At 42.6% G+C, this 25110-nt stretch overlaps 1 protein-coding gene across 1 annotated transcript in view; it reads right to left on the bottom strand.

The window, feature by feature from the left end:
* The window catches only part of LOC105482516 (membrane bound glycerophospholipid O-acyltransferase 1), a 111867-nt gene that overhangs the window by 38202 nt on the left and 48555 nt on the right, over positions 1-25110 (bottom strand). The window contains exons 2-4 of the mRNA XM_011742648.3: positions 11780-11925; positions 10336-10413; positions 4892-4987 (exon numbers count right to left, since the gene is read on the bottom strand). Of these exons, the coding sequence (XP_011740950.2) occupies positions 4892-4987; positions 10336-10413; positions 11780-11925 (320 nt within the window). The remainder of the gene's footprint in view (positions 1-4891; positions 4988-10335; positions 10414-11779; positions 11926-25110) is intronic.

Raw genomic sequence — 25110 nt, 5'->3', positions numbered from 1 at the left:
GTTGGCCAGGCTGGTGTCAATCTCCCAGCCTCCCAAAGTCCCAAAGTGCTGAGATGACAACTGTGAGCCACGGTGCCCTGCCCAATGTAACCTCATCTTATCTTAACTAATTGCATCTGCAAAGACTATTTCCAAATAAGGACATATTCTGAGGTGCTGGGTGGACATGAATTTTGGGAGGATACTATTCAACCCAGTACACAATGATACACTCATATTTTAACCTTCTTCTTTTTTTTTTTTTTTTTTCTAAGACAGGGTCTTGCTCTGTTGCCCAGGTGGAGTACAGTGGCATTATCACAGCTCACTGCAGCCTTGACCTCCTGGGCTCAAGCAATCCTTCTACCTCAGCCTCCTGAATAGCCAGCACTACAGGTACACACCACCACACCCAGCTGAGTGTTTAATTTTTTTGTAGAGATGGGGTCTCACTATGTTGCCCAGGCTGGTCTCAAACTCCTGGACTCAAGTGATCCTCCCACCTCAGCCTACCAAAATGCTGAGATTACAAGCATGAACCACCGTGCCCAGCCTTAACTTTCTATACAAACTTAAAATATGTAACTAGACATTCATTCTGCAGCCTTTGCTCGCTTCTGTCTCCTATCACCGGGCCTGGTGATAGGACACCAGGGTTCCCCAGTCACTGCCTCCTGAATAATGAACTAAGGAGCTTTCGACACAGGACCGAAGTGTTTCCTTGGAGTGCAGAGCTGCTGAAAGATGGCATCTCTCTCACACAAACCCCAGCCACTACCTCCAGAGTCATTCCCTCTAGCACAGGCTGAGAAGGTAAAAGAAAGTAAAGATGCTTGCAAAAGCCATCTGAGTGAAGAATCCTTCATGTTTATACTTCCTTCTCCCAACCCCCAATTCTTTCAGCATTCTCACTCACATTTAATTCAATGGCAATTATTTTTAATAGACTAAACTTATTTTGGTGGCTCTCCAAGAGACCCAACCTAGATTTAGAGAAACTATTCTCTCTCCTTTCACGTTCATATATAATAAGCTTACATGTAAGTTGTGATGGTCAATTTTGTGTGTCAACTTGACTGGGCTCAGGGATGCTCAGATAGCTGGTAGAACATTGTTTCTTGGTGTGTCTATGAGGGTTTGCAAAAGAGATTAGCATTTGAATCCATGGACTGAGCAAGGAAGATCCACCCTTGTCAGTGTGGAAGACCATCATCCAATCCTTAGAGGGCAGGAACAGAAAGGCGAAAGGAAGGACTCATTCTCTTTCTCCTTGAGCTGAGACATCATCTTCTCCTGCCCTCAGGTATCAGAGCTCCTGGTGTGCAGGCCTTTGGACTCTGGGACTTACACTGCTAGTTCTCAGGCCTTCAGCCTCAGACTGAAACATACCACCAGCTTTTCTGGATCTCTAGCTCACAGATGGCAGATGGTGGGACTTCTTGTCCTCCATAATCACATAAGCCAATTCCCATAATAAATCCCCTCACATAAAAATCCTATTGGTTCTGTGTCTCTAGAGAATCCTGATACTGATACATACATACAACGGCAATAAACAAGTTTGGGAATAAACACATAAAACACTAGCTAAGTGTATGACACAATGGATGAGGGCCACCAGCTACAAACACTCTGTGCACCAGGGACAAGATATGACAGACAGGCAATAGTAGCACCAACCCTTCAGAGCCAGGCAAGAGACCTCCTGCTACCTGAGATCCCAATGCATGACTCTGGGGTGCAGGGAGCCAGCGGGAGGGAGGGGATGAGGACCAGGGAAGCTTTTTAAGGAAAGTGATATTTGAGTTGAGTTTCTAAAAATAAAGTAAGAGATTTCCAGGTTGACAAAGATAGGAAGGGCTTTCTATCAGGGGAATGAGCAAGGCACAGGCACAGAGGCAGGAACTAACCCAGCGTGTGTGCAGACCACAAACTTTTCTGCATTGTACAGTGGGAGCAGATGGCAGGAGATGAAGACTTAGCAGGTCCAGAGCATCATCAGCTTTGTATTTTAGAACCTCATTCTCATTTTTTCTTTTCTTTTTTTTTTTTTTTTTTTGGACACAGTGTCTTGCTCTGTTACCCAGGCTAGAGTGCAGTGAGCACAATCATAGCTCATTGCAGCCTCAATCTCTTGGGTTCAAGAGATTTTCCCACCTCTACTTCCTGAGTAGCTGGGACTACAGGCACGTACCACCACACCCAGCTAATTTGTTTTTTTGTTTTTTTGTTTTAATTTTTAGTAGAGATGTGGTCTCATTATGTTGCCCAGGCTGGTCTCAAACTCCTGAGCTCAAATGGTCCTCCTCCTCCTCTTGCTACCTTGGCATCTCAAAGTGCTGAGATGATAGGTGTGAGCCACTGTACCTGGTCTAGAATCTCATTCTGATGAGCGTAGAGAGCAAAGACTGGAGAAGGACAGAAGGAAGGACAGCCAGTCAGGCAGGTGTTGCAGGCTTGGGGTGGTCCAGGGTGGTGGCAGTGGGCATGAAGGGCAGTGGTCGGATTCTAGTGATAGACAGGCTGTCACACTGAGAGGACCTGGTGACACAAGGACGCGGGTGGTAAAGGAAAGGCTCTCTCGTACCTCCACAGGCACCTGTCTTGCATTTCTGTGCTCTTGCAAAGCCCTCCCTTCTGCCTGGAATGTCCTTCCTCCTGCCTAGAATACACAGTGTCTCTGGAACCTGGCATTTACCTAACATATTGGCCACTCAAAAGTTGTCGCAGAAATGAATAGATGCTTCCTGCCTTAAAAAGAGAAGAAGATATATATGAGCCATAGGTATTAATGTCATTTCAGCCAGTCAGCGATTTTTATTTAATATCCCAACCAATATGGATGTTTAATAATGAGTCTCCTGGAAACCTTAAAGAAAAGAATAGTAAATACTACAGTATTTAAAGCATTCATTTATTGACCACCTATTAAGTGTCAAGAACTTTTCTAACTATAGAGGGGCTCTGGGGTGAAACCAAAAAAGTGGTTTGTTGATGGAATGCTATGGAGAGCTGCAATCCCCGTTCAGAGATTCCTTTTGCTACTACCTGCCTGGCTATTTTGTTATCATTGTTGTCCCCATGTTTTCCGTATTTTACTAGCAAGGCATGTTGGGCTTTTTATTTCTTTTGTTTTTTGTTTTTTTAAGACAGGGTCTCGCTCTGCCACCCAGGCTGGAGTGCAGTGGCGCAATCTCAGCTCACTACAACCTCCGCCTCCCAGGTTAAAGTGATTCTCGTGCCTCAGCCTCCTGAGCAGCTGAGAGGAGGTGCCTGCCACGACACCCAGCTAATTTTTCTATTTTTAGTAGAGACAGGGTTTCACCATGTTGGTCAGGCTGGTCTCAAACTCCTGATCACCTCAAGTGATCCACCCACCTCAGCCTCCCAAAGTGCTTGAATTACAGGCATGAGCCACCACGCCCGGCCTGCATATTGTTAAAAAAACAAAGTCTGTGAATTTCTTTCTGAAAGACTGAGAAAGCATACTCCACAATGTGGGGGAGAAGGCATACCACTGGAAGAAAAACAGGTAAAATCCCAGAGGCCTGAGGGTAAGAAGAACTTATGCATGAAAAACCAGTCTGAGACCAAACCATGGCCATAAAGATTTAAATGCAACAATCTCTGTCCCAAAACAACACTCTTTGCCTTCCTGAGACCTTTCAAGGTGGGATAGTTGAGTTGCACAACTTGCAAAGTTAATGAGCCATAAGCACTCACTCCCTCATTTCACTGCCTGGTCGCCAACAACTCACTGACGGAGGTACAGTCCAACCTGAGTGGGGAGCTTGGGTTCTCCCTGTCCTCAGGCTGCCTGCAGAGAACACAACCAAACTCCCAGGAAGTAATGTGGACAACAGATCACGCATCACCAGGAACAGCTCTGCTGTAATGTTCATTCCTCAAGATTCACAAACAGTTGTTCCTGAACTAACCTCAACAGGGCACAGACTTCTCAGTGTTCTATCCACAGTCTTTACCATGTGACCAGTCGGAATGGGGTGGCCCAGCAGATTAAGGCCATGGTGATAGACAAAATGTTTACAAATTATCCTTCTAGTTGCTGAAGGTCAAGGAGGCCTGGGGGCCGGGGCAAGGGCAGCCAGGAACACTCAAAGCGGTCAGGGTAGTAGGTATTTATCAGCTAGTATGAAAGAATTTCTATATTAACTAGTGAGAGATGAAAACCCTAACACAGGGATAGAAAACCAAATACTGCGTGTTCTCACTTCTAAATGATGAGAATAAGTGGATACATAGAAAAAACCACAGACACTGGAGCCTCGCAGGAGATGGAGGATTGGAGGAAGAAGAGGATCAGGAAGAATAACCAGTGGGTACTAGGCTTAATACCTTGGTGATGAAATAATCTGTACAACAAACCACCATGACACAGGTTTGCCTATGTAACAAACCTGCACATGTACCCCTGAATTTTAAAAAAAAGGAGTTTAAAAAAAGAAAGAGATGAAAACCACCCTTGAGTTCAGAACCTCAGAATAGGGGTTGATAAACTTTTTCTGTAAAGAACCAAATGGTAAATATCCTAGGCTTTGCAGGCCACGTGGTTTTTCACAACTACTCACCTCTGCCGCTGTAGTGTAAAAGCAGTCATAGACAATACATAAATGAGTAAGTGCCTGGTTGTGTTCCACTGTAACTGTAAAAGACAGGCAGCAGGACAGATATGGCCCACAGGCTGTAGTTTGTGATTCCTGTCTTACAGCATAGCAGAGATAATAGTCCTACCAATCAATCAAGTCTCGAGCCTCAATCTCATTAGTAGTATCTTACCAACTGATCTAACCAAGCACCAATGATTCTTTTGTGCATGCTTGATGTTTACAGACCCCAAGAGACCAAGTCAAAATCAGCAGTCAAACCCCTCTCCCTAAAGTAAGATACTCACCCAGAAAAATCCGTAGTGAGAATTCCATAGTGGAAGATGTATATTCGGCTGATGTGGCATATTGTAAGATATCCCATGGCTACAAAAAAGGAATATCTGGAAGCAAAAACATAGATGATCAGGTTATTATGCATAGCAATAACGCACTTAATGTTCCCCTCTTCCTCTCTTTCACCCTCCACATGCAATTGGTCTCAATGTCCTATCTGGTCCAGCGACATCCCAGTCCAGCTTTCCACCCACTACTCTAGCTGAGCCCTTCATCTCTTCTCACCTGGACCACTACAGTGGCTGTCAGCCTTAGCTGCATAATGGAATGGAGCTTTGCAAACCACAGATCCCTGGGACCTGCTCCCAGCTATTCCTGTTTAATTCCTGCCACACCTGGCAGGTGTAATGGAAGTGCACAGCCAGGGCTGGGAATCACTACCTGTAAGGTCTCACACTCAAGATTCTCCTCTTCACAGCCCTCACGTTTACATGATGATTTTTGTAAAGTACAAATCATCGCCATACTGCTGGCCACTTCCTCTTTAAACACTTTATTCTCTTGGCTTCCATTCTCCTGTTTTCTTCCCACCTCTCTGGTTAATTCCTCCAAGGCTCCTTGCTCAGCTTTCCTTCCTCCACCTACCCCTCAAGTGTTGGCATTTCCAAGCTCAGCTTGGGACCCTACCCATCCATGCCTCAGGCTTCAATTACCACCTGCTCATGAGCGCCCCCTGGCTTCCTTCAGAGATATGTTCCTGACCACCTTATAGTGTACACTAGCAATATACACACAAGCCACACAAACACACACATCCACATATAAGTATTGTCAAATGTGTAATTATAAATATAGGTGATAAGCTGTGCAATGAATGTTTATGTCTCCCCAGAATTCCTATGTTTAAATCCTAACCCTCAACATTAGGAGGTGGGTCCTTTGGGAGGTGACTAGGTTATGACGGCAAAGCCTTCATAAATGGGATTAGCCCGCTTACAAAAGAGACTCCCGAGAGCGCTCACTCTTTGAGCTATGTGAGGATACAAGAAGATGGCAGTCTGTAACCCAGAAGAGAGTCCTCACCAGAACACGCTGGAACCCTGAACTCAGATTTCCAGCCTCCAGAACTGAGAACTATTAATACATTTCTGTTGTTTATAAGCCACCCACTCTACATACAGTACTTTGTTATAGCAGTCCCAGCTAAGACAATCTGATTAACACCCATCTCCCTGACCAACTTGTAAGCTCCATGAGGGCAAAGATGGTCACCTGTGCTTTGTTCACTATATCCACCTACTGTGTGTCAAATGAATAAACAACTATGTGACTGCTACTCTTCTTAAAAGTCTCCAGTGGATCCCACTATCTAGTGAAATTGCAACCCCTGAACACAGCATGCAAGGTGCTTCGCAAGCTAAGCTCTACCTCACCTTTCTGGACTCATCTCCAGCCATGCTCCATGTTTACCTTACTCTCAAATGACACTGCACTGCTCATGTTCCACAATGAAACTCTGTATTTTCAGGCAAGATGTATTTCTGCATGCTCCTTCTTCTGCCTGCAATTCGCATCTCCATCCAACAGTCTATCTGGAACCTGCCTAATTTTCAGATGAGGCTCAGCTCCAAAGTCACCTCTTCGATGTTCCTTGGCTTGGTCTTACTCCATGCATCCCACCACATCTCCTGTTCCCCACCCCCAACACAGTTCACTGCTCCACTGCCTGTATGTCTCTAGTACTACATGCTAACATACATAATTACAATATTAGAATTATTTATGTATGTGTCTGTTTCCCTAACTCATTGTGACCTTGAACATCCCTACCCTTGACCTGACACGTGGGAGGGGTTCAGTTACTGTTAGTTGAAATGAACTGAAATGAATACATTACATATTTGAAGTGATTCAGGAGCCCATCAGTTATAGACATAAATTCAGAAGGTATAACTTTTAAATATGTGCCATAAAACAGGGAAGAGGTATATTCTGATATTAAATTATATTGAAATCACATATTCACATTAAAATAACTCATGAAGACTAGATCAGCCTAAGGAACAGTAAAGTAGGGATAATAAAAATTCATTTGGTAGCAAGGGATAGCCTGACTTTAAACAGTGTGAAGGAGTTCTGTAAACTCTAAAGCACTATATAACTTTTAAGTGCTATTCACCATTATTTGCAAACGAAGTGGTTACTATGCAGAAAAGATTTTTTCTCTACCGTGGGTTCATCCTAAACCACTTCCAAACCAGGAAGATGGTCAACAATGCAAATGACTAAGAGAAAATAACTCCCTTAGGAGCTGAAGCAGGAGTGGAATGGAGTTAGGCCTTGTCGCCTCCAGCAACTGTTCCCTTTCTCCAGCCAATTCATGAAGCTCAAGGCAGAAACACAAAGCTGACTCAAAAGATAGATTCTTCCAGAACCAATTCCAATGCAGCCATGCCTGCTGCTTCCCCTTTGTCCTCAACAGGAGTTAGACCTGTACCTTCCCCTGGCCCACAGGAGAAAGAAAGCAAGTTCAACTCAATTGTTGTAAGACCCCGCCTGAGGACGGCGCCAAGTGCTGAGTCCCAATACAATAAGGCAACACATTCGTGCCCTGGCCAAACCTAAAACATCTAAGAAATCAAGAAGTGGTAGCAAGAACATGTATTCTACAGATTGACTGTAGATATAATTTTGCTGTGTCCCCACCCAAATCTCATCTTAAATTGTAGCTCCCAAATTCCCACGTGTTGTGGGAGGGATCCAATGGGAAGTAATTGAATCATGGGGGCGAGTGTCTTGTGATAGTGAATAAGTCCCACAAGGTCTGATGGTTTTATAAAGGGGATTTCCCCTACACAAGTTCTCTCTTGCCTGCTGCCATGTAAGACATGTCTTTTGCCTTCCACCATGATTGTGAGGCCTCCCCAGCCACGTGGAACTGTGAGTCCACTAAACTTCTTTTTCTATACAAATTACCCAGTCTCAGGTATGTCTTTATCAGCAGTGTGAAAACAGACAAATACACAGACCAGTACGAGCTCAAATCCCAGCACTGGCAGAAGTAATCCATGGTGGGAGAAGTTGGCAAAGCAGTTATTCTAAGAAGGAGAGGTGTGGTAGAGATTGGCACATGAGGCCGGGCGCGGTGGCTCACACCTGTTATCCCAGCACTTTGGGAGGCCAAGGTGGGCGCAAGTTCAAGACCAGCCTGGCCAACATGGAGAAACCCTGTCTCTACTAAAAATACAAAATTAGCCAGGCATGGTGGTGCATGCCTATAATCCCAGCCTCTTGGGAGGATGAGGCAGGAGAATCACTTGAACCCAGGAGGCGGAGGTTGCAGTGAGCCGAGATCACACCATTGCACTCCAGCCTGGGCAACAAGAGTGAAACTCCATCTCAAAAAAAAAAAAAAAAAAAAAGAGATTGGCACATCAGACACGGTGGTTACATGGGTGTGTTCACTTTGTGGAAATTCATCAAACTGTTTACTTATTTATCTCTCTGAGCTTTTGTCTCATCTCTGGAAAAAAAAAAAACAACAACTATATTCCATAGTGTTGTCCTAGAGTTAATATATTTGAAATTATGAAATATTAAATAACAAATTAAATGATATGTTAGATAATAGTTTATATGTTAAAAATGAAATAAAGTACATTAAAAAGAGCTTGGCTTAAGACTTGGCACAAAGCACGGACTCCAGCATTGATAACTGCATCACCAAGTTCTCACGCTAGGCCCTCCGCCCCAGGAGACACAAGCCATGTTCTGCTCCAGCTGGTTCATATATGGCAAACTGATGCCTGTGACTTCTGCCCAAAACAGTGGCTTGGGAAGGAAACATGGGAGTATCCCTGAAACTTTCTAAACAAATGCTGTATAACAGTCCAGAAATGGCTTAGTTTTGGCCAGGCGTGGTGGCTCATGCTTATAATCCCAGCACTTTGGAAAGCCAAGGCAGGCAAATCACCTAAGGTCAGTACAAGACCATCCTGGCCAACATGGTGAAACCCCGTCTCTACTAAAATTACAAAAATTAGCTGGGTGTAGTGGCGGGTGCCTGTAATCTCAGCTACTCAGGAGGCTAAGGCAGGAGAATAACTTGAACCGGGGAGGAAAAGGTTGCAGAAGAGCTGAGACCATGCTGTTGCACTACAGCCTGGGCAACAGAGTGAGGTTCTATCTCAAAAAAAAAAAAAAAAAAAAAGGATTAGTTTCATATGGCAGCAAATACTAATCTTTCCCTCCTCTTCTCAGCCACGTAGCAGAACTCTTATCACTGATTCAGTGAAGCAAAGAGGAGAGCAATTCATACAGAATCATGACATCATGGTACTGAAGAGAACTTGCATTCAAACTACTGCAAACCCAGCATTTTGCAGGTGGGAAACCTGACATATGTAGAAGCTGCACGACCGGTCCAAATTCACACTGCTAGGAGGACCTTGATTTCCTGACTCCAGGCTAGAGCTCTTTCCCATAAACAGGAAACAACGCTGAGACTTTTAAAAAATTTACATTGAGTTCATCCAAGGGGAACTGTGAAACAATTTCCACTTCGGCAATATTGGCAACCACAAGAGCAAACCAAGAGGAGCATCAGCCAGGCGTGGTGGCTCACACCTGTAATCCCAGCACCTTGGGAGTCTGAGGTGGGCAGATCACGAGGTCAAGAGATCGAGACCATCCTGGCCAACATGGTGAAACCCCATCTCTACTAAAAATACAAAAATTAGTTAGGTGTGGTGGCGCGTGCCTGTAGTCCCAGCTACTCGGGAGGCTGAGGCAGGAAAATCATTTGCACCTGGGAGGCAGAGGTTGCAGTGAGCCAAAATTGTACCACTGCACTCCAGCCTGGGCAACAGAGTGAGACTCTGTCTCAAAAAAAAAAAAGACCATCTTGTGCTGGCCTCTTTCCTTCTTGGTCTGATGGCAGAGCCCCCTGCTACCAAAATAATACCATATTGGCACCATCATACCCTGTCTGTAAACCACGTGACTCTGCCAAGGCCAGAGTATTCCATTCCTAGACACTGGAATGGAACTCTGTGAACCTGAACACAGTGAAACAGGCCCAATATGAAGCAAGTGTGCGCGTCAAGTTCCTGATCCTCTGAAAAGTGGACCCCACCCCATCAGCATCACACAAGTGTGGGAAGAGCTGACAAGTTACAATGTGTAAGGAAGTTGGGAATGTGCTATACAGTTACACCAACATTATTATTAATCATTTACTGTGTAATTGCTTCCAAAACCAAGTTTTGGAAAAGCCAAGCCTTTTCACCCTCTAGTTAAAAAATAAAAGCTTTTATAATCATTTTGTCATCATGTGAAACATTTCCAAAACCCATTCTTTCCAAATTAGAAAAATGGATTTCCTATTTCCTTTCTAGAAGATCACACACACACACAAAAAAATCTCACCTTGCATTGTTCATTCCCAGTATCTTACCTGTGGATATTGGATACACTGGCAGTGACCATGATTGCATAGCACATTAACACCAGCACAAAAAGATGCACAGAGTACCTTTAAGACATAATAGGTAGGGGGAGGAGTAATGAATATATTTCATATTAACACACCTTTTGGTCACCCAAAATGTGAATCCATCACTATCCCCGCCAAAAACACAAATGATCAATGATCAGTAACTCGTGTTTATATGAGAGAAAATAAACCAAATATTTTTCTTCTATGTAATTAAGATGCTGTATCTTAAAATGACACAGGGAACTCATGACAGTTTGCCAACTGCAGGGCTACTCATGTCAGGAATCCATACATGGAATGCTTACACTTTTTTCGCATATGCAATTGAGAGTCCAGAGAGATGAGTTCTTTCTTTAAGACTTTATTTTTTTAACTGGGCTTCCCCAGATACCAAGACTTCTACCTGGTGGCTGATTTAAAATACTCGTCCTTTCTCAGATATTTGTTGAAGGAATAGGGGCAGAATTCTAGTATAGTACCCTGAACAAATGCACAAAATTCCTGAAGGTGTACTTCTCAATATGTTGGTCTCCAAAGCTTCTTCCCTAACACCTTTCAGGGTATTTGCCCAACTTACTAGTAGAGGAAAGTACAATTGACCAGCTTTCCCTGTTAAAGAATGATCCGCATTCCCCCAAGATGTGCACCAAACACATTGCTCGGCTCTGGTGAAATCCAGGACTTACACTCACGTCTCTAGCAGTAATGCAAGAAGTACATCAACATCTACAATAGTTAGGAAAGGTTCCTTTTGGGAAAATTAAACCTTACAGCATCCCATTTACATGACTGGGAGGGATCTGTAGAAGTCTAATTTTAAGAAAAAATGGGCTGGGCACAGTGGCTCATGCCAGTAATCCTAACAGTTTGGGAGGCCAAGGCAGGTGGATTGCCTGAGCTCAGGAGTTTGTGACCAGCCTGGGCAACACGGTGAAACCCGTCTCTACTAAAAAATACAAAAGAAGATTAGCTGGGTATGGTGGTGTGCACCTGTAATCCCAGCTACTCAGGAGGCTGAGGCAGGAGAATCACTTGAACCCAGGAGGTGGAGGTCGCAGTGAGCCGAGATCGTGCCACTGCACTCCATCCTGGGCCACAGAGAGCGCAATTAAAAAGCAAAAAATTAAATTGGAAAAAAAAAAAAAGAAAGAAAAAATGAACTATACTGACTTCCAATGGATGGTCAGTTTATTGGCTCTCATAGTAATTGGCGATTCCAGGTTCTTAAAGTAAATGGAGATTCCGGCAATGTCCTCATTATCCTACTATAAGGTATTTACAATATAAAATTTTATAATACATATTTTATAATACCATCTATTTATTGCTTTAGTGCAATTCCAAGAACATTGCCACAAAACATCCAAATGACCAAATTAGAACATATGAGACTCATACTCACCAGCCGAAACAAAAGATGACAAAATAGATGCCAAAAATGGTGGCAACTGCATGCCGGACATCAGAGCTGGTTGTACCAGGACGTAAGTAGATGCGAAACCAGAAAGCAGCAAACAGAGCAACAAGCTGGCATACCACAAAATTCACCTATGACAGGGGAAGAGAAAATGAAAACCTTTATCGTTTCACCTTTCTGTGAATTTGCTCTTGGTTTTTGCAGATTTCCACATCAAGAGACTTCTCAGACTTGGATTTGTTCTTTCTCCCCAATAGATTGTTTGGAAGAGGAAATGAACATAACAGAACAAGATAACTATACCCTCGTGTGGTATAAGATGCGACAAACCCAACAGTTTCTTCTCTAACCTTTAAGACTGGCCAAGGTTGCCTTCCCACCGACAAGCAGGGGGCTTCTCATGGAAACAGCCTAAGCTAACTGTGAGCTCTGTTTAGTGGGTCTCTTTTCTCACCCCCAGCAGGACTCTAAGACAAAGAAGGTATTAGATGCAAAGTTTGACGAAAGAGCTCCCTTATTTGGTACCTAGGAAATCAAATTGTTCTCCAAAGTGATCACCAGTTGTTTTCTGACTCTGCCAATGACTCACATTCCCTAATACTGGTACTAAACCCATTGTCCTACTCTAGCAAAATGCAGGACTTACAACAATGTCTCATTTTAAACCAGCATCCAATAAACAAGAGCTTTCCTCAAATTCAAGGTGTGACACTGCAGACCTACAAATAGTGACACAGCCCTGCATTCAACGTCCAGTGCCAAGCCTGTCCAGTTATGCAGGCTAGACACCAAATTTCCTTCAAAAAATCTCAGTGGTCTACCTCTTGAGAATATTGTGCCTAAAAGAAAACAAAAAATTTACTGAAATCTATAGAAAAGGTCAGCTGATATTAAAAAGCAATAAGCAAACATGTACCTTTGCAATTTATATTTACCCAAAATCAAATTCCAAATACATTAAGTGGTTTAACCACTCATTAAAACTAGAAAAGTAACTTAAACTCTCCGAAATATTCAAAACTGAAACCTCAGTATGAATTCACTTTTAGAAGACACTTAATTGAAAAGAGACCGAAGATGGAGACACAACTTCAGCATCAGCATTTCATGCTTCAATAAACTGCTGCTGATAACAAAACTCATTAGGGCTGAGCTGGGAGGTAGGGCTGGAGGGAGCAGAAATCAACTCCATTTGAGCTCATTTTGTTTGCCCAGTGAAAAACAATACTTTAGACCCTTTATGACTCATAGAAAATATTGCTTTCAGAAAATTTCTGTTTTGGTTTTTTAAAAGTTGACAGTTGGCCGGGTGCGGTGGCTCATCCCTATAATCCCAGCACTTTGGGAGGCCCAGGCAGGCAGGTCACCTGAGGTCAGGAGTTTGAGACCAGACTGGCCAACATGGTAAAACCCTGTCTCTGCTAAAAATACAAAAATTAGCTGAGTTTGGTGGCGGGTGCCTGTAATCCCAGCTACTTGGGAGGCTGAAGCAGGAGAATCGCTTGGACCCAGGAGGCAGAGGTTGCAGTGAGCTGAGATTGTGCCACTGCACTCTAGCCTGGGCAACAGAGCAAAACTTCATCCCAAAATTTTTTAAAAACCAAATAAATAAATAAAATTAAAAATAAAATTTAAAAGTTGACCTTATTTGAGTTTCACCTTTCCAAGAAAACCTGTTCTCACCACTGCCCACCTTCACTTTCTATCTTGAAAGATAGAGAAGTGACTTGTGAGCCTGTCCTGCATGATTTGGTCATATCTTTTCATCTAGGCTGAATGAACAGCCAAGGAACACACACAAACAAAATGTATATAGAAAAAGAATCACCTTAGCAAGGTTCAAGACTCACATTCCCTAAGACTGGTACTAAATCCATTGTTCTATTCTAGCAAAATGCAGGACTTATATCAATGTCTCATTTTAAAGTGGCATCCAATAAACAAGAGCTTTCCTCAAATTCAAGGTGTGACACTGAAGATCTATAAATGGTGACACAGCCTTGCAATCAACATCCAACGGCAACTGGAAAGTCCAAAAGTTATAATAGGTGACAGATCACATGTTCTTTCATTCTCACAGCCCAGCCTGCAACCAAAGCAGAACTCAGGAAAGTGGCAACAGGGAAATTTCCTGCATTCTTTTTGATTTGGCCAGAATTATTGAGCATGTGCACATGAGGAATGATTTGGAGTATGGAGCATGGTTCTCAAGAGTGTAGTCCCCCAACCAACAGCATCCACGTCTCCTTGGAAACTTGTTAGAAATGCACATTCTTGGGGCCCACCCTGGCCCTACCAAATTAGACATTTCCTAGGCAGGATCCGGCAATTTGTGTTCTAACCACCCCCAACACCCAGGTGACTGTGATACACATTCAAGTTTGAGAACCACGGGGATAGAAGAGAAAGAAGGTATGTTCCCTGCTTTCAAGGATCTTATCATCTAACTAGGAAAACAACATAATTAACCTAAAAGTAATTGTGAAATGACAGTAAGAGACTGTCTCTACCCTCCAATCAAGAAGAGAAGATTTACATGCTCTGGGCTTCGATTTCTTTATTTCTAAAATGTGTGCTTTGGGGGAATTGGTGTCTAACATCTCTTCCAGGTCTAATGGTCTCTGATTCTATATCTAACCTGTGTTTAAAAGAAAAAAATTAATTGGGAGGCCAGTAGGCTGAGATAGCTCTGGTGCCTTGGGTTCCCTCATAAGCAAGCCAAAACCTAATTCAGAGGGAATAGTCATAGCCCAGAAAAGCAAGCTTGACCAATCAGAAACTACCAACTAAGCTCCAGCTACAGGCTTCACCAATCAGAAACTACCTACTAAACTCTAACTAGAGACTTTACCAATCAGGTAAAGACTTTACCAAATAACCTCTAAGTAAGGGCTATCCACTTTAACTCATCAAATATTTTCTTGGGTTTTGCTTTTTTGAACACCTTATAAAAGTTTCCCCCAGTCCCTTTTGGTGGAGCCCAAAGTGTTTGCAGGCTGGTGTTGCCTGACTCATGAACCACTGAATGTTCAAATAAATGCTTTAAAATTTTAATGTGTATAAGTTTATCTTTTTACACCAGAATCCTTTCCTTGACTGTTAATGGTAAATGCCTAAACTCAAGACTTCATCATGGATTAAAAGCTGCCCTCTATGTACAGACTCAACCTGCTCCACCACCCTCTCCCCAAGAGGTAATCCTGGATGGCCAGCAGAGTGCTCCACGGCAAACTCCTCTCAAGCAAAAGTAGAAAAACACAACAGCACCACGCAGTTCTAGCAGGAGGGTACTAGCAAATATAGGATTGCTTTTCAGTGACCACACGTGTACATCTTATAAGGTACGGGCTGAACCAGACTGAGATACCACTTCACAGCTATTAGTATGGCTATTATATATTTTTATAAACCAAACAGAAAATAGTAAGTATTCACAGAGATGTAAAAACATTTGAACCCATGTGCACTGCTAATGGGAATGCAAAATGGTGCAGTCAGTATGGAAGACAGCACGGAAGTTCTTTAACATGCTAAACATAAAATTACTATATGATCCAGCAATCCCACTTCTAGGAATGAGCCACAAATAACTGAAAGCAGGATTTTTAAGAGATATTTGTACCCACATATTCATAGCAACATTATCACAATAGCCAACATGTGGAAGCTGCCCAAATCAATGGATGAATAAACAAAATGTGGTATACACATATAACGGACTATTCAGCCTTAAAACAGAAGGAAATTCTGATATATGCCACAACATGTATGAACTTTCAAGGCATTATGCTAAGTGAAACAAGCCAATCACAAGGTACAAATATGGACAAGTATGCTTCCACTTATATGACATTAACCTAGAGTACTCAAATCCAGAGATAGCCAGTAGAATGGTGGTTGCCAGATACTAGAGAAAGAAAGTAATGGAGTTATTGTTTAATGGGTATGGAGTTTCTGTTTTGCAAGATAAAAAGAATTCTGGAGATGGATGGTTGTGATGGTTATACAACAATGTAAACATACTCAATGCCGCTAAACTGTATGCTTAAAATGGCTAACATAGTAAATGTTATGTTATGTTATGTACAGTTTGCCACAATTTTTTTTAAAAAGGTCCAGGCTGGAGTGTGATGTGAATTTGTGTTGGCTGACTCATATCTACACTCGTGGCTGGTGGAGAATATAACCATCTCTGCAGCCAAGTGCAGCTGGCTCCTACCACAATTCATACAGGCACAGAGTTCGATTTTTGTTCCTTTCCTCTATAAAGGGTCAACAAAATCAGAGGCCTGATCTTTTAGATGTACATCCTGGAATTGTTTTGATTTGATGATATATGGGATCTGCTTCCAAATAATCTAATGGGATCTAATGGGAATGGGTGAATGGGATGAGTAGAGATCAACAGTTCTCAACTGAGGCTGATGTGCTCCTACCCGGACATTTCTGGTTACCATAACTAGAAGAAGGGGTGAGTGTACCAATGGCATCTAGAGATCAGCGATGTCGTTAAACATCCTAAAAGGAACAGCATAGCATCCCACAACAAAAAAATTTCCAGCCTAAAATGTCAGTAAGTGCCAAAGTTACGAAACTCTGGTGGAACACAGTTAGATGAGCCAGACTGGGTATGAGTTGGAAATTGTTGAAGCTGAGTGTCGGGCACATGAAAGTTCATTCTACTAATCATTCCACTTTGATGTATGTTTGAAATTTTCCATAACAAGGCCTTTTTTTAAAAAAAAATTACAAAACTCTGGAAAGCAAATCACTGGCCTAAGATACAGATTTTAAACCCTGGTGATTCCAAGCACTTGAAACTGAAAAGTTCTTTTTATCCACATCAGAGAAACGCCTAAATCAGGGAAGTAATATACGTAAGTTAAGAAACAAACTAAAACAAAAAATGGGATGTCTTAATAGGAAAAGAACCACCTTTTATGAAATGATCGAATATGCATTAAACAATGAACCAAATCGGCCAGGCACAGTGGCTCACGCCTGTAATCCCAGCACTTTGGGAGGCTGAGGCAAGCAGATCACGAGGTCAGGAGACCAAGACCATCCTTGCTAACATGGTGACACCCCATCCCTGCTAAAAATACAAAAACAAAATTAGCTGGGTGTGGTGGCAGGCACCTGTAGTCTACTCAGGAGGCTGAGGCAGGAAAATGGCGTGGACCTGGGAGGCGGAGCTTGCAGTGAGCCAAGATCGCGCCACTGCACTCCGGCCTGGGCGACAGAGCGAGATTCTGTCTCAAAAAAAAAAAAAAAAAAAAAAAAGGAAAGAAATGAATCAAATCATAACAAATACAAGAGAAAAAGACCTGTCTTCAGTAATGATTAACTAATTGTGATCTCCCATCCTGTGACCAACAATACAGTAAGTGGTTATAAGCAAAAAGTCAACATAGAGTCAGGCTCGCTGGCTGCAAGATCTAGACCCACCACTTAGTGGAGAGTTACAAAAGCTCACTTTGTCTTGGTCCTCATCGATAAAAGGGAGGTAATAATAGTAGTTCTACTTCACAGGGTTGTTGTAAGGTCTAAACAAGTCAAAAATGTAAGGTCACTTAAAACAGTTCTTTGCACTAATAAGCACTTGCTATTAATATTACTCTACATCTACTAAATTGACACTTGCATACATTGTGCACAAAATAAATGCATTAACTGGGAACTACTGCTGAGCTGTTAAGAACTTGTTTCTCCAGCCTCCTCCCTTCTTGCCTTCTACCATCTCCTTTTCCACCCAACATTTAGACAGCAGCCTAAGTCTTCTATGTCCTTTCTTCCACAGGGAGAGGCAATATAGCCTAGGACAAAGAATTAATCTCTGGGTTGCCAGCTCCTAAGCCAAGTTATTTGGGTTTTTTGTTTTGATGTGTGTGGTTGTTTTATTTCGTTTTGCTTGTTTTGTGTTTTGAGACAGGGTCTCGCTCTATCACCCAGGCTGGAGTGCAGTGGTGTGATCTTGGCTCACTGCAGCCTCAACCTCCCAGGCTCAAGCCATCCTACCACCTCAGGCTCCTGAATAGCTGGGACTATAGGTGGGCACCACCATGCCCAGCTAATTTTTCTTTTTAGTTTTGTAGACAGGTTTCACCATGTTGCCCAGTCCGGCCTTGAACTCCCGGGCTCAAGCAATCTGCCTACCTTGGCCTCCCATAGTGCTGGGATTACAGGCATAAGCCACCACACCTGGCCTCTAAGTCAAGTTTTATAAACCTGAAGTAGAGACAAATCTGAAAGTCAAATCAGTTTCCAGAAATTAGGGGAAAATCATTTTTTCTTTTTAATTCCAAAAGTTCATCTTCATAAATCAAAGCAAAGCTGAAGAAATTAACACAGTTTCTACCATAATTATGGAGAGAAAGAAAGCCCTGAATGATGGAAGGGCTACTTTTCTGCACAAAATGAGATAGCAAGCTTGGTCCACGGGCTGGAGGAGGGATGTCTCCAGTTTCAGTGGGTACAGAACGAGCCCTTAGTTACATGTGTGAAGGCTCACATGATACATGAGCACAAAGGCACTGAAACCACAGAAACTGATGGGCTCCCTCAAGAAGTCTGGGACGATGAAGGTATCACAGTTGAAGAGACAGTTGCCTGGCTTCTCAGGGTGCAGCCAAGGGAGGTGGCCAGCCCTGCAGGGAAGTCCTGCTTCTGAGAGGATGAGTGGCTGTCAAGGTACACAGACCTGGGTACTTCACAGCCTCTCTCCCAGGCTCTGGGAACAACCGAGAGGCAGGATGAGAGCTGGCGGACCTGAGGAGGTCTTGAAGTTGGACGGAGGAGACCATCAAGTGTGAACCATCCACTTGGAGCCATAGAAGGAGCTGCAGGGAGCAGCAGATACAACAACAAGAGGCCAACACCAGGACCACAAGGATGTGTTCTATCAGAGCAGAGGAGAGCCAGGCCCCAATAGCAGGACCAGCTGCCCTTGCCAAGGCCAGGAAGGACTGTAAACTCCTCAGGGCTTAGTTCCTCCCCAGGTGAAGGGGTGCGCAAGCCTTCAGTGTAACCAGTCCTACACTGGAATAGGTTGCCTAAAACTGCCCATGTAGCATGAAAGCTACATTAAATTTAGTTGGGAGAAACTTAAAAGTTACATTTGTAGCATCCTGTGTCTGTGGCTGTATATTTCAACCCCACTATTATTGCCCCTATGGGAAATAGGCACAAAAGTTCTGTATGAAAAATATTCATCTCAGCATGATTTCAAGTAGCAAAAGGAAGAAGGAATTTAAAAATTCAACAATTAGTAAAGGCACTGGTTAGCACAGGGAGCAAATAAAGGACGTGCCCTTCATCACTGTCCTTTTTTAGTGTAATACGGTAGTGTTTGCTATAAGCCATAACTTCTGACTGATTCTTGGAAATTCATTCATTGGGTAATAAAAAGCTAAATACTGAAAAAATATTGAGGCATTCTTTGCAAGACAAAATGATGTTAAAGCAACCTAAATAGAGGACAACAGAAGGATAGTAATCAATGGTAAACCCATTCAATAGAAAAGTATGCCATCATTAAAAACAGGCATTATAGACTGGGCACAATGACTCATGCCTACAATCCCAGCACTCTGGGAGGCTGAGGCAAGAGGATTGCTTGAGACCAGGAGTTTGAGACCATCCTCAACAATACAGCAAGAACCCCATCCCTACAAAAAATAAAAAATAAAAAATTAGCTGGGCATGATAGTGAAAGTCTGTAATCCTAGTTAGGAGGCTGAGGCAGAAGGATTGCTTAAGCTTGTAGTTCAAGGTTATGGAGAGCTATGATTATGCCACTGCACTCCAGCCTAGACAACAGAGTGAGACCTTGTTTCTTTAATTTTAAAAAAATGGGCAGTTTATCCCACCTGCCATAAAATGAAAAACATTTGAGATAACTAATGAATAAGATAATATAAAAGTATATGTATATTTGCAACTATGTAAAAAAGGTAGCATGTAGAAAATGGCAAAAATAACGTGTAAAATGGAATACGACTATTATATCAGGATGGCAGGAATCTAGGCAATTTTTTTTGTAAATTATTTTCATCATTTGGAAAGGTAAAATTACATGTAGAATTGCCCACACATTCCCTGCACAGCCTACTCACACTCACATACACAAACTGTGATACTCTAAGGAACTCATAATGCTTATGACTGGTATCCCCCCCAAAATCCTTATTTTAATACTACTTACTCTATCCCCAGTGTTGTAATTATTAGCACCTTATTTTAATACTACTTACTCTATCCTCAGCGTTGCAATTATTAGCACCTGCTACAAATAAAATTTAGGGAGGAGCTGGGCATAAATGGAAGATGTTACACTGTAAAAAAAAAATTCATCTTAAAAAGACACTTTTTATAGACAGCAAAAGAAACAATGTATAACAGTTAACAGTAACAAAAGTAACAGTCAAGAGTAAAAACGTGGGTGGCCAAAGAAAATGAAAACATGAGCCAGCCCGCGGTGGCCCACCCTTGTAATCCCAGCACTTTGGGAGGCCAAGGCAGGTGAATCAGCTGAGGTCAGGAGTTTGAGACCAGCCTGGCCAACATGGTGAAACCCTGTCTCTACTAAAAACACAAAAATTAGCCAGGTGTGGTGGCATGTACCTGTGATCCCAGCTACTCGGAAGGCTGAGGCAGGAGAATCGCTGGAACCTGGCAGACAGAGGTTGCAGTGAGGCAAGATCATATCACTGCACTCCAGTCTGGGTGACAGAGCAAGACTATGGCGAAGAAGAGGAAGAAGAAGAGGAAGAAGAAGAGGAAGAAGGAGAGGAAGAAGGAGAAGGAGAAGGAGAAGGAGAAGAAGAAGGAGAAGGAGAAGGAGGAGAAGGAGAAGGAGAAGGAGAAGGAGAAGGAGGAGAAGGAGAAGGAGGAGAAGGAGGAGAAGGAGGAGAAGGAGGAGAAGAAGGAGAAGGAGAAGGAGGAGGAGGAGGAGAAGGAGGAGAAGGAGGAGAAGGAGGAGGAGAAGGAGGAGAAGGAGGAGAAGGAGAAGGAGAAGAAGGAGAAGAAGAAGAAGAAGGAGGAGAAGGAGGAGAAGGAGAAGGAGGAGAAGGAGAAGGAGGAGAAGGAGGAGAAGGAGGAGAAGGAGAAGGAGGAGAAGGAGAAGGAGGAGAAGGAGGAGAAGGAGAAGGAGGAGAAGGAGGAGAAGGAGAAGGAGGAGAAGGAGGAGAAGGAGGAGAAGGAGGAGAAGGAGAAGGAGAAGGAGAAGGAGTAGGAGGAGGAGGAGGAGGAGGAGGAGGAGGAGGAGGAGGAGGAGGAGGAGGAAATGAAAATATGTACCATGATTACTGGCCTAAAAACAACCACGTTAACCAACAGAATAGGACAGAGTCCACAAATAAGCCTACACTTCAATGTCTGTCAATTTTTGACAAAGGTGTGAAGAACGCACAATGTGGAGAGGATGGTCTCTTCAATACATGGTGTCGAGAAAACTGTATAAACACATACAGAAGAATGAAAATGGACTTTTATCTCATCCCTTATACAAGAATCAACTCAAAATGGATTAAAGGCTGAAATGTAAGACCTGAAACTGTAAAACTGCTAGAAGAAAATATAGGGGGAAACTACATGACACTGGTCTGGGCAGTGATGACTTGGATTTAACCCCAAAAGCACAGGCAACAAAAGCAACAATAGGTCAATGAAAGTGCACCAAACTAAAAAAGCTTTTGTGCAACAAAGGAAAAAATTAACAGAGTAAAGAGACAACCCTCAGATTGGGAGGAAATATTTGCGAATCATAAAGGGCTCATATTCAAAATATACAAAGAACTCCAACTGCTTAATAACAAAAAAATAAATAATTCTAATTACCAATGGGCAAAGGATCTGAACAGACCTTTCTGAAAAGAAGACATACCAATGGCCAGCAGATATGTGCAGAAATGCTCAACATCTCTAATCATCAGAGACATGCACATTAAAACCATGAAGAGACATCACCTCACATGTGTTAGAATGACGATTATCAAAACGATGAGAGACAACGAGTGCTTGGAGAGCTTCTGGAGAAAAAGGAATGCTTGCACACTGTCAGGAGAAATGGAAATCAGTATAGCCATTATGGAAAACGGATGGAAGTTCCTCCAAAAAGTAAAACTAGAATTTGCCATAGGATCCAGCAATCACACTTCTGGGTATATGCCTGAAGAAACTGAAATCAGTATGTTGAATAAATATCTGCACCCCCATGCTCACTGCAACACTATAACCTAGATATAGAAGCAACCTAAGTGCCGTCAAGGGATGAATGGATTTTTAACATGTAGTCTAGATGCACAATGGAATACTATTCAGCCTTTAAAAAGCAGGAAGTTATGTCATTTGTGACAACATGATACGCCTAGAAGATACTGTGTTAAATGGCATAAGCCAGGCACAGAGAGACAGACATCGTAGAATCTTAAATATATGTGGAACCTAAAAAAGTCGAAAAAGCAGCGAGTTTAACAGTGGTCACCAGAGCCTGGGGGTGGAAGGAAGTAGAGGAAGAAAGGGGAGATATGGATCAGTGGGTACAAAGTTACTGTTTGAGGTGATAGGTTATGTGAATTAGCCTGATTCTATCCTTCCACAATATACACATGTATCAAAACATCACAGTGTACCCTATAAACATATACATTATTTGTCAATTAAAAATAAAATAAAACTTACAAAACATATGTATCATGATGTTCCTTAATAAACCCTTCACATTTAAAAGGAATATATACAAAGTTTACTTTTCTACTGATCCACTCCCTCCAGAGCAGCAAATAAAGTGGCACTTTCATTCATGACATCCAGCAATGTGCTCTCAACAATTGAAGTATTGTGTGGGCCTTTATGCAAGAGGGGACAGTAGAGTGTAGCTATTTTGATCAGATTCTTACAGACAAGCAAGACTGACATAGCTCAGATTCAGCAAAAGCTCAATTTCCACAGTTCTTGCAAGATTTCAAAGTCACTACAAGAAAATAAAACACATGCCCAAGTGTTTGACTTCTTATTTCATCAAACCACAATCAAACTGTGTGCAAATTTTCAAACACAAGTCTTAAATCTATTCTAATGTGCTGCTAGAAAAACATTATTTGGGGATTTCTGTTCCATGGACTTCATACTCTTAAAACAAAACAACACACTTTGCCAGGAGTTAAAAACACCGCCTTTCTCCTAACCAAGAGATACAAACAGGCCATTTTTAACAAATAGCAAATATTAACGGTTCAAAAGTATTTCCCCTACTGCAGTGGTTTACCAGTGGCTCGCCAATGAGCAACAGGCAACTGTCCAGGCCTGGAATGTCCAGTGTAACAAACTAAAAAGCTTCTGTACAACAAAGGAAAAAATTAACAGTGAAGAGACAACCTACAGATTGCGAGAAAATATTTGCAAATCATAAGGGGCTCATATTCAAAATATGCAAAGAACTCCAACTGCTTAATAACAAGAAAATAAACACTCGGCAACACTGCCTTATATGCTCCAAGGCAAAACCAATCAAGTTAAACAATTTCTTATTTAATGGCAAGCCATCCTTCCACCACAAAGAGTACTCTTTTGCATTGCCCCCTACGAATAAAAGTAGCTGGGAAAAAGTGCTAAAAATGCTCTCCTTCCTGTACCACAGAACAAAAAGTGACTGTAGAATACCCTTGAGTTACTTTACACTTTCAAAGGGATCCTTTGTTACACTTTCATTCCACACTCCTCAGAAAGTTGGCAAGAAGTATTTTTAAATCTCTACAGAGCCTTCTTTCTCCCAGTTTGTGGATAAGCAAATTTTATTTAAGATTGATAATCAATGTACACAATTTATAGCCCAAAAGACCTCTAATTCAGGGGTCCCCAATCCCCCGGCCACAGACCAGTACTGGTCCATGGCCTACTAGGAACCAAGCCACACAACAGAAGGTGAGTGGCAAGTGACCAAGAGAAGCTGCATCTGTATTTACACCACTCCCCATCGCTTGCTAATTTACCACCTGAACTCCACCTCCTGTCAGATTAGCAGTGGCATTAGATTCTCAGAGGAGTGCAAACCCTAGGGTGAACCGTGCATGCCAGGGATGTAGGCTGCACACTCCTTATGAGAATCTAATGCCTGACGATCTGTCACTATCTCCCATCACCCAAGATGGGACCATCTAGTTGTAGGAAAACAAGCTCAGGGCTCCCACTGATTCTACACCATGGTGAGTTGTATAATTATTTCATTATCTATTACAATGTAATAAGAATAGACATCAAGTGCACAATAAATGTAAAGAGCTTGAATAATTCTGAAACCATCCCCATCCCCCACCCCCACTCCATAGAAAAATTGTCTTCAACAAAACCAGTCCCTGGTGCCAAAAAGGTTAGAGAGTGCTGCTCTAATTGAGATTTTGTCTAATCATCACAATAAATGCCATTTATCCAGTGCCTACTATGTGTTGTGCACAGTGATAAACCTTCCACAAATGACTCCATTGCAGCCTTCCCACACCTTAGGAAATAGCTCACTCCCACTTTATACAGGAGGAAAATGAAGAACAAAACAGTTAAGCGCACGGTGCAAGTCACAAAGTCAGGGAGTGGTAGAGCCAGGGTTTCAAACGCAGCCTGAGTTCTCTCATGGTATATTCCCTTGCTTCACTTTTAACCCCCAACATTCTCCCCAGAAATAATATCACTCAGGGAGAATTGAGTAATGGCCTGTATTCATTTTCTAGGGCTGCCACCACAAAATATCAAAAACTAGAGGGTGGGGTGGGGGGCAAAAAACAACAGAAATTTATTTTCTCACAGTTCAGGAGGCTGGAATCTGAGATCGAGGGTGTCGGCAGGGTTGGTTTCTTCTGAGACCTCTGTCCTTGGCTCCAGATGGCCATCTTCTCCCTGTGTCTTCCCTCTGTGTGTGTCTGTGTCCTAATCTCTTCTTACAAGGATACTAGTCATGTTGAATTAGGACCCACTGTAATGACTTTCTTCACTACTATGTTATTAAGTAATAACTTAATGACTGCTTTGAAAGCCCTGTCTCAAATACAGCCACATTCTGGGGTACTCAGGGTTTAGGACTTCAACATTTAAATTTTGGGGGAACACATTTGACCCACAACACTGCCCAATAAAAATCCTCTACTCAAACCCATGGAATGAAATAGACTTCATTTTCTTTGCCCCTATAGCTAGGAAGCAGGTAAGACTGAAAGCAAAGGCTGTGTGGGATGCTGGGAGCCTCAGCACCTGCTATCTGCCTGGAGGTGCCTCAGCCACTATAAATAGTGTCAGAGAGGGTTCTCCTAGCTCCTGTGTGTGTCCGA

The sequence above is a fragment of the Macaca nemestrina genome, chromosome 5 (genome assembly GCF_043159975.1).
Source record: "Macaca nemestrina isolate mMacNem1 chromosome 5, mMacNem.hap1, whole genome shotgun sequence".
NCBI classification, from domain to species: domain Eukaryota; kingdom Metazoa; phylum Chordata; class Mammalia; order Primates; family Cercopithecidae; genus Macaca; species Macaca nemestrina.
The sequence above is the reverse complement of the archived record's forward strand: the minus strand, read 5'-3'. Positions and strand labels throughout refer to the sequence as shown.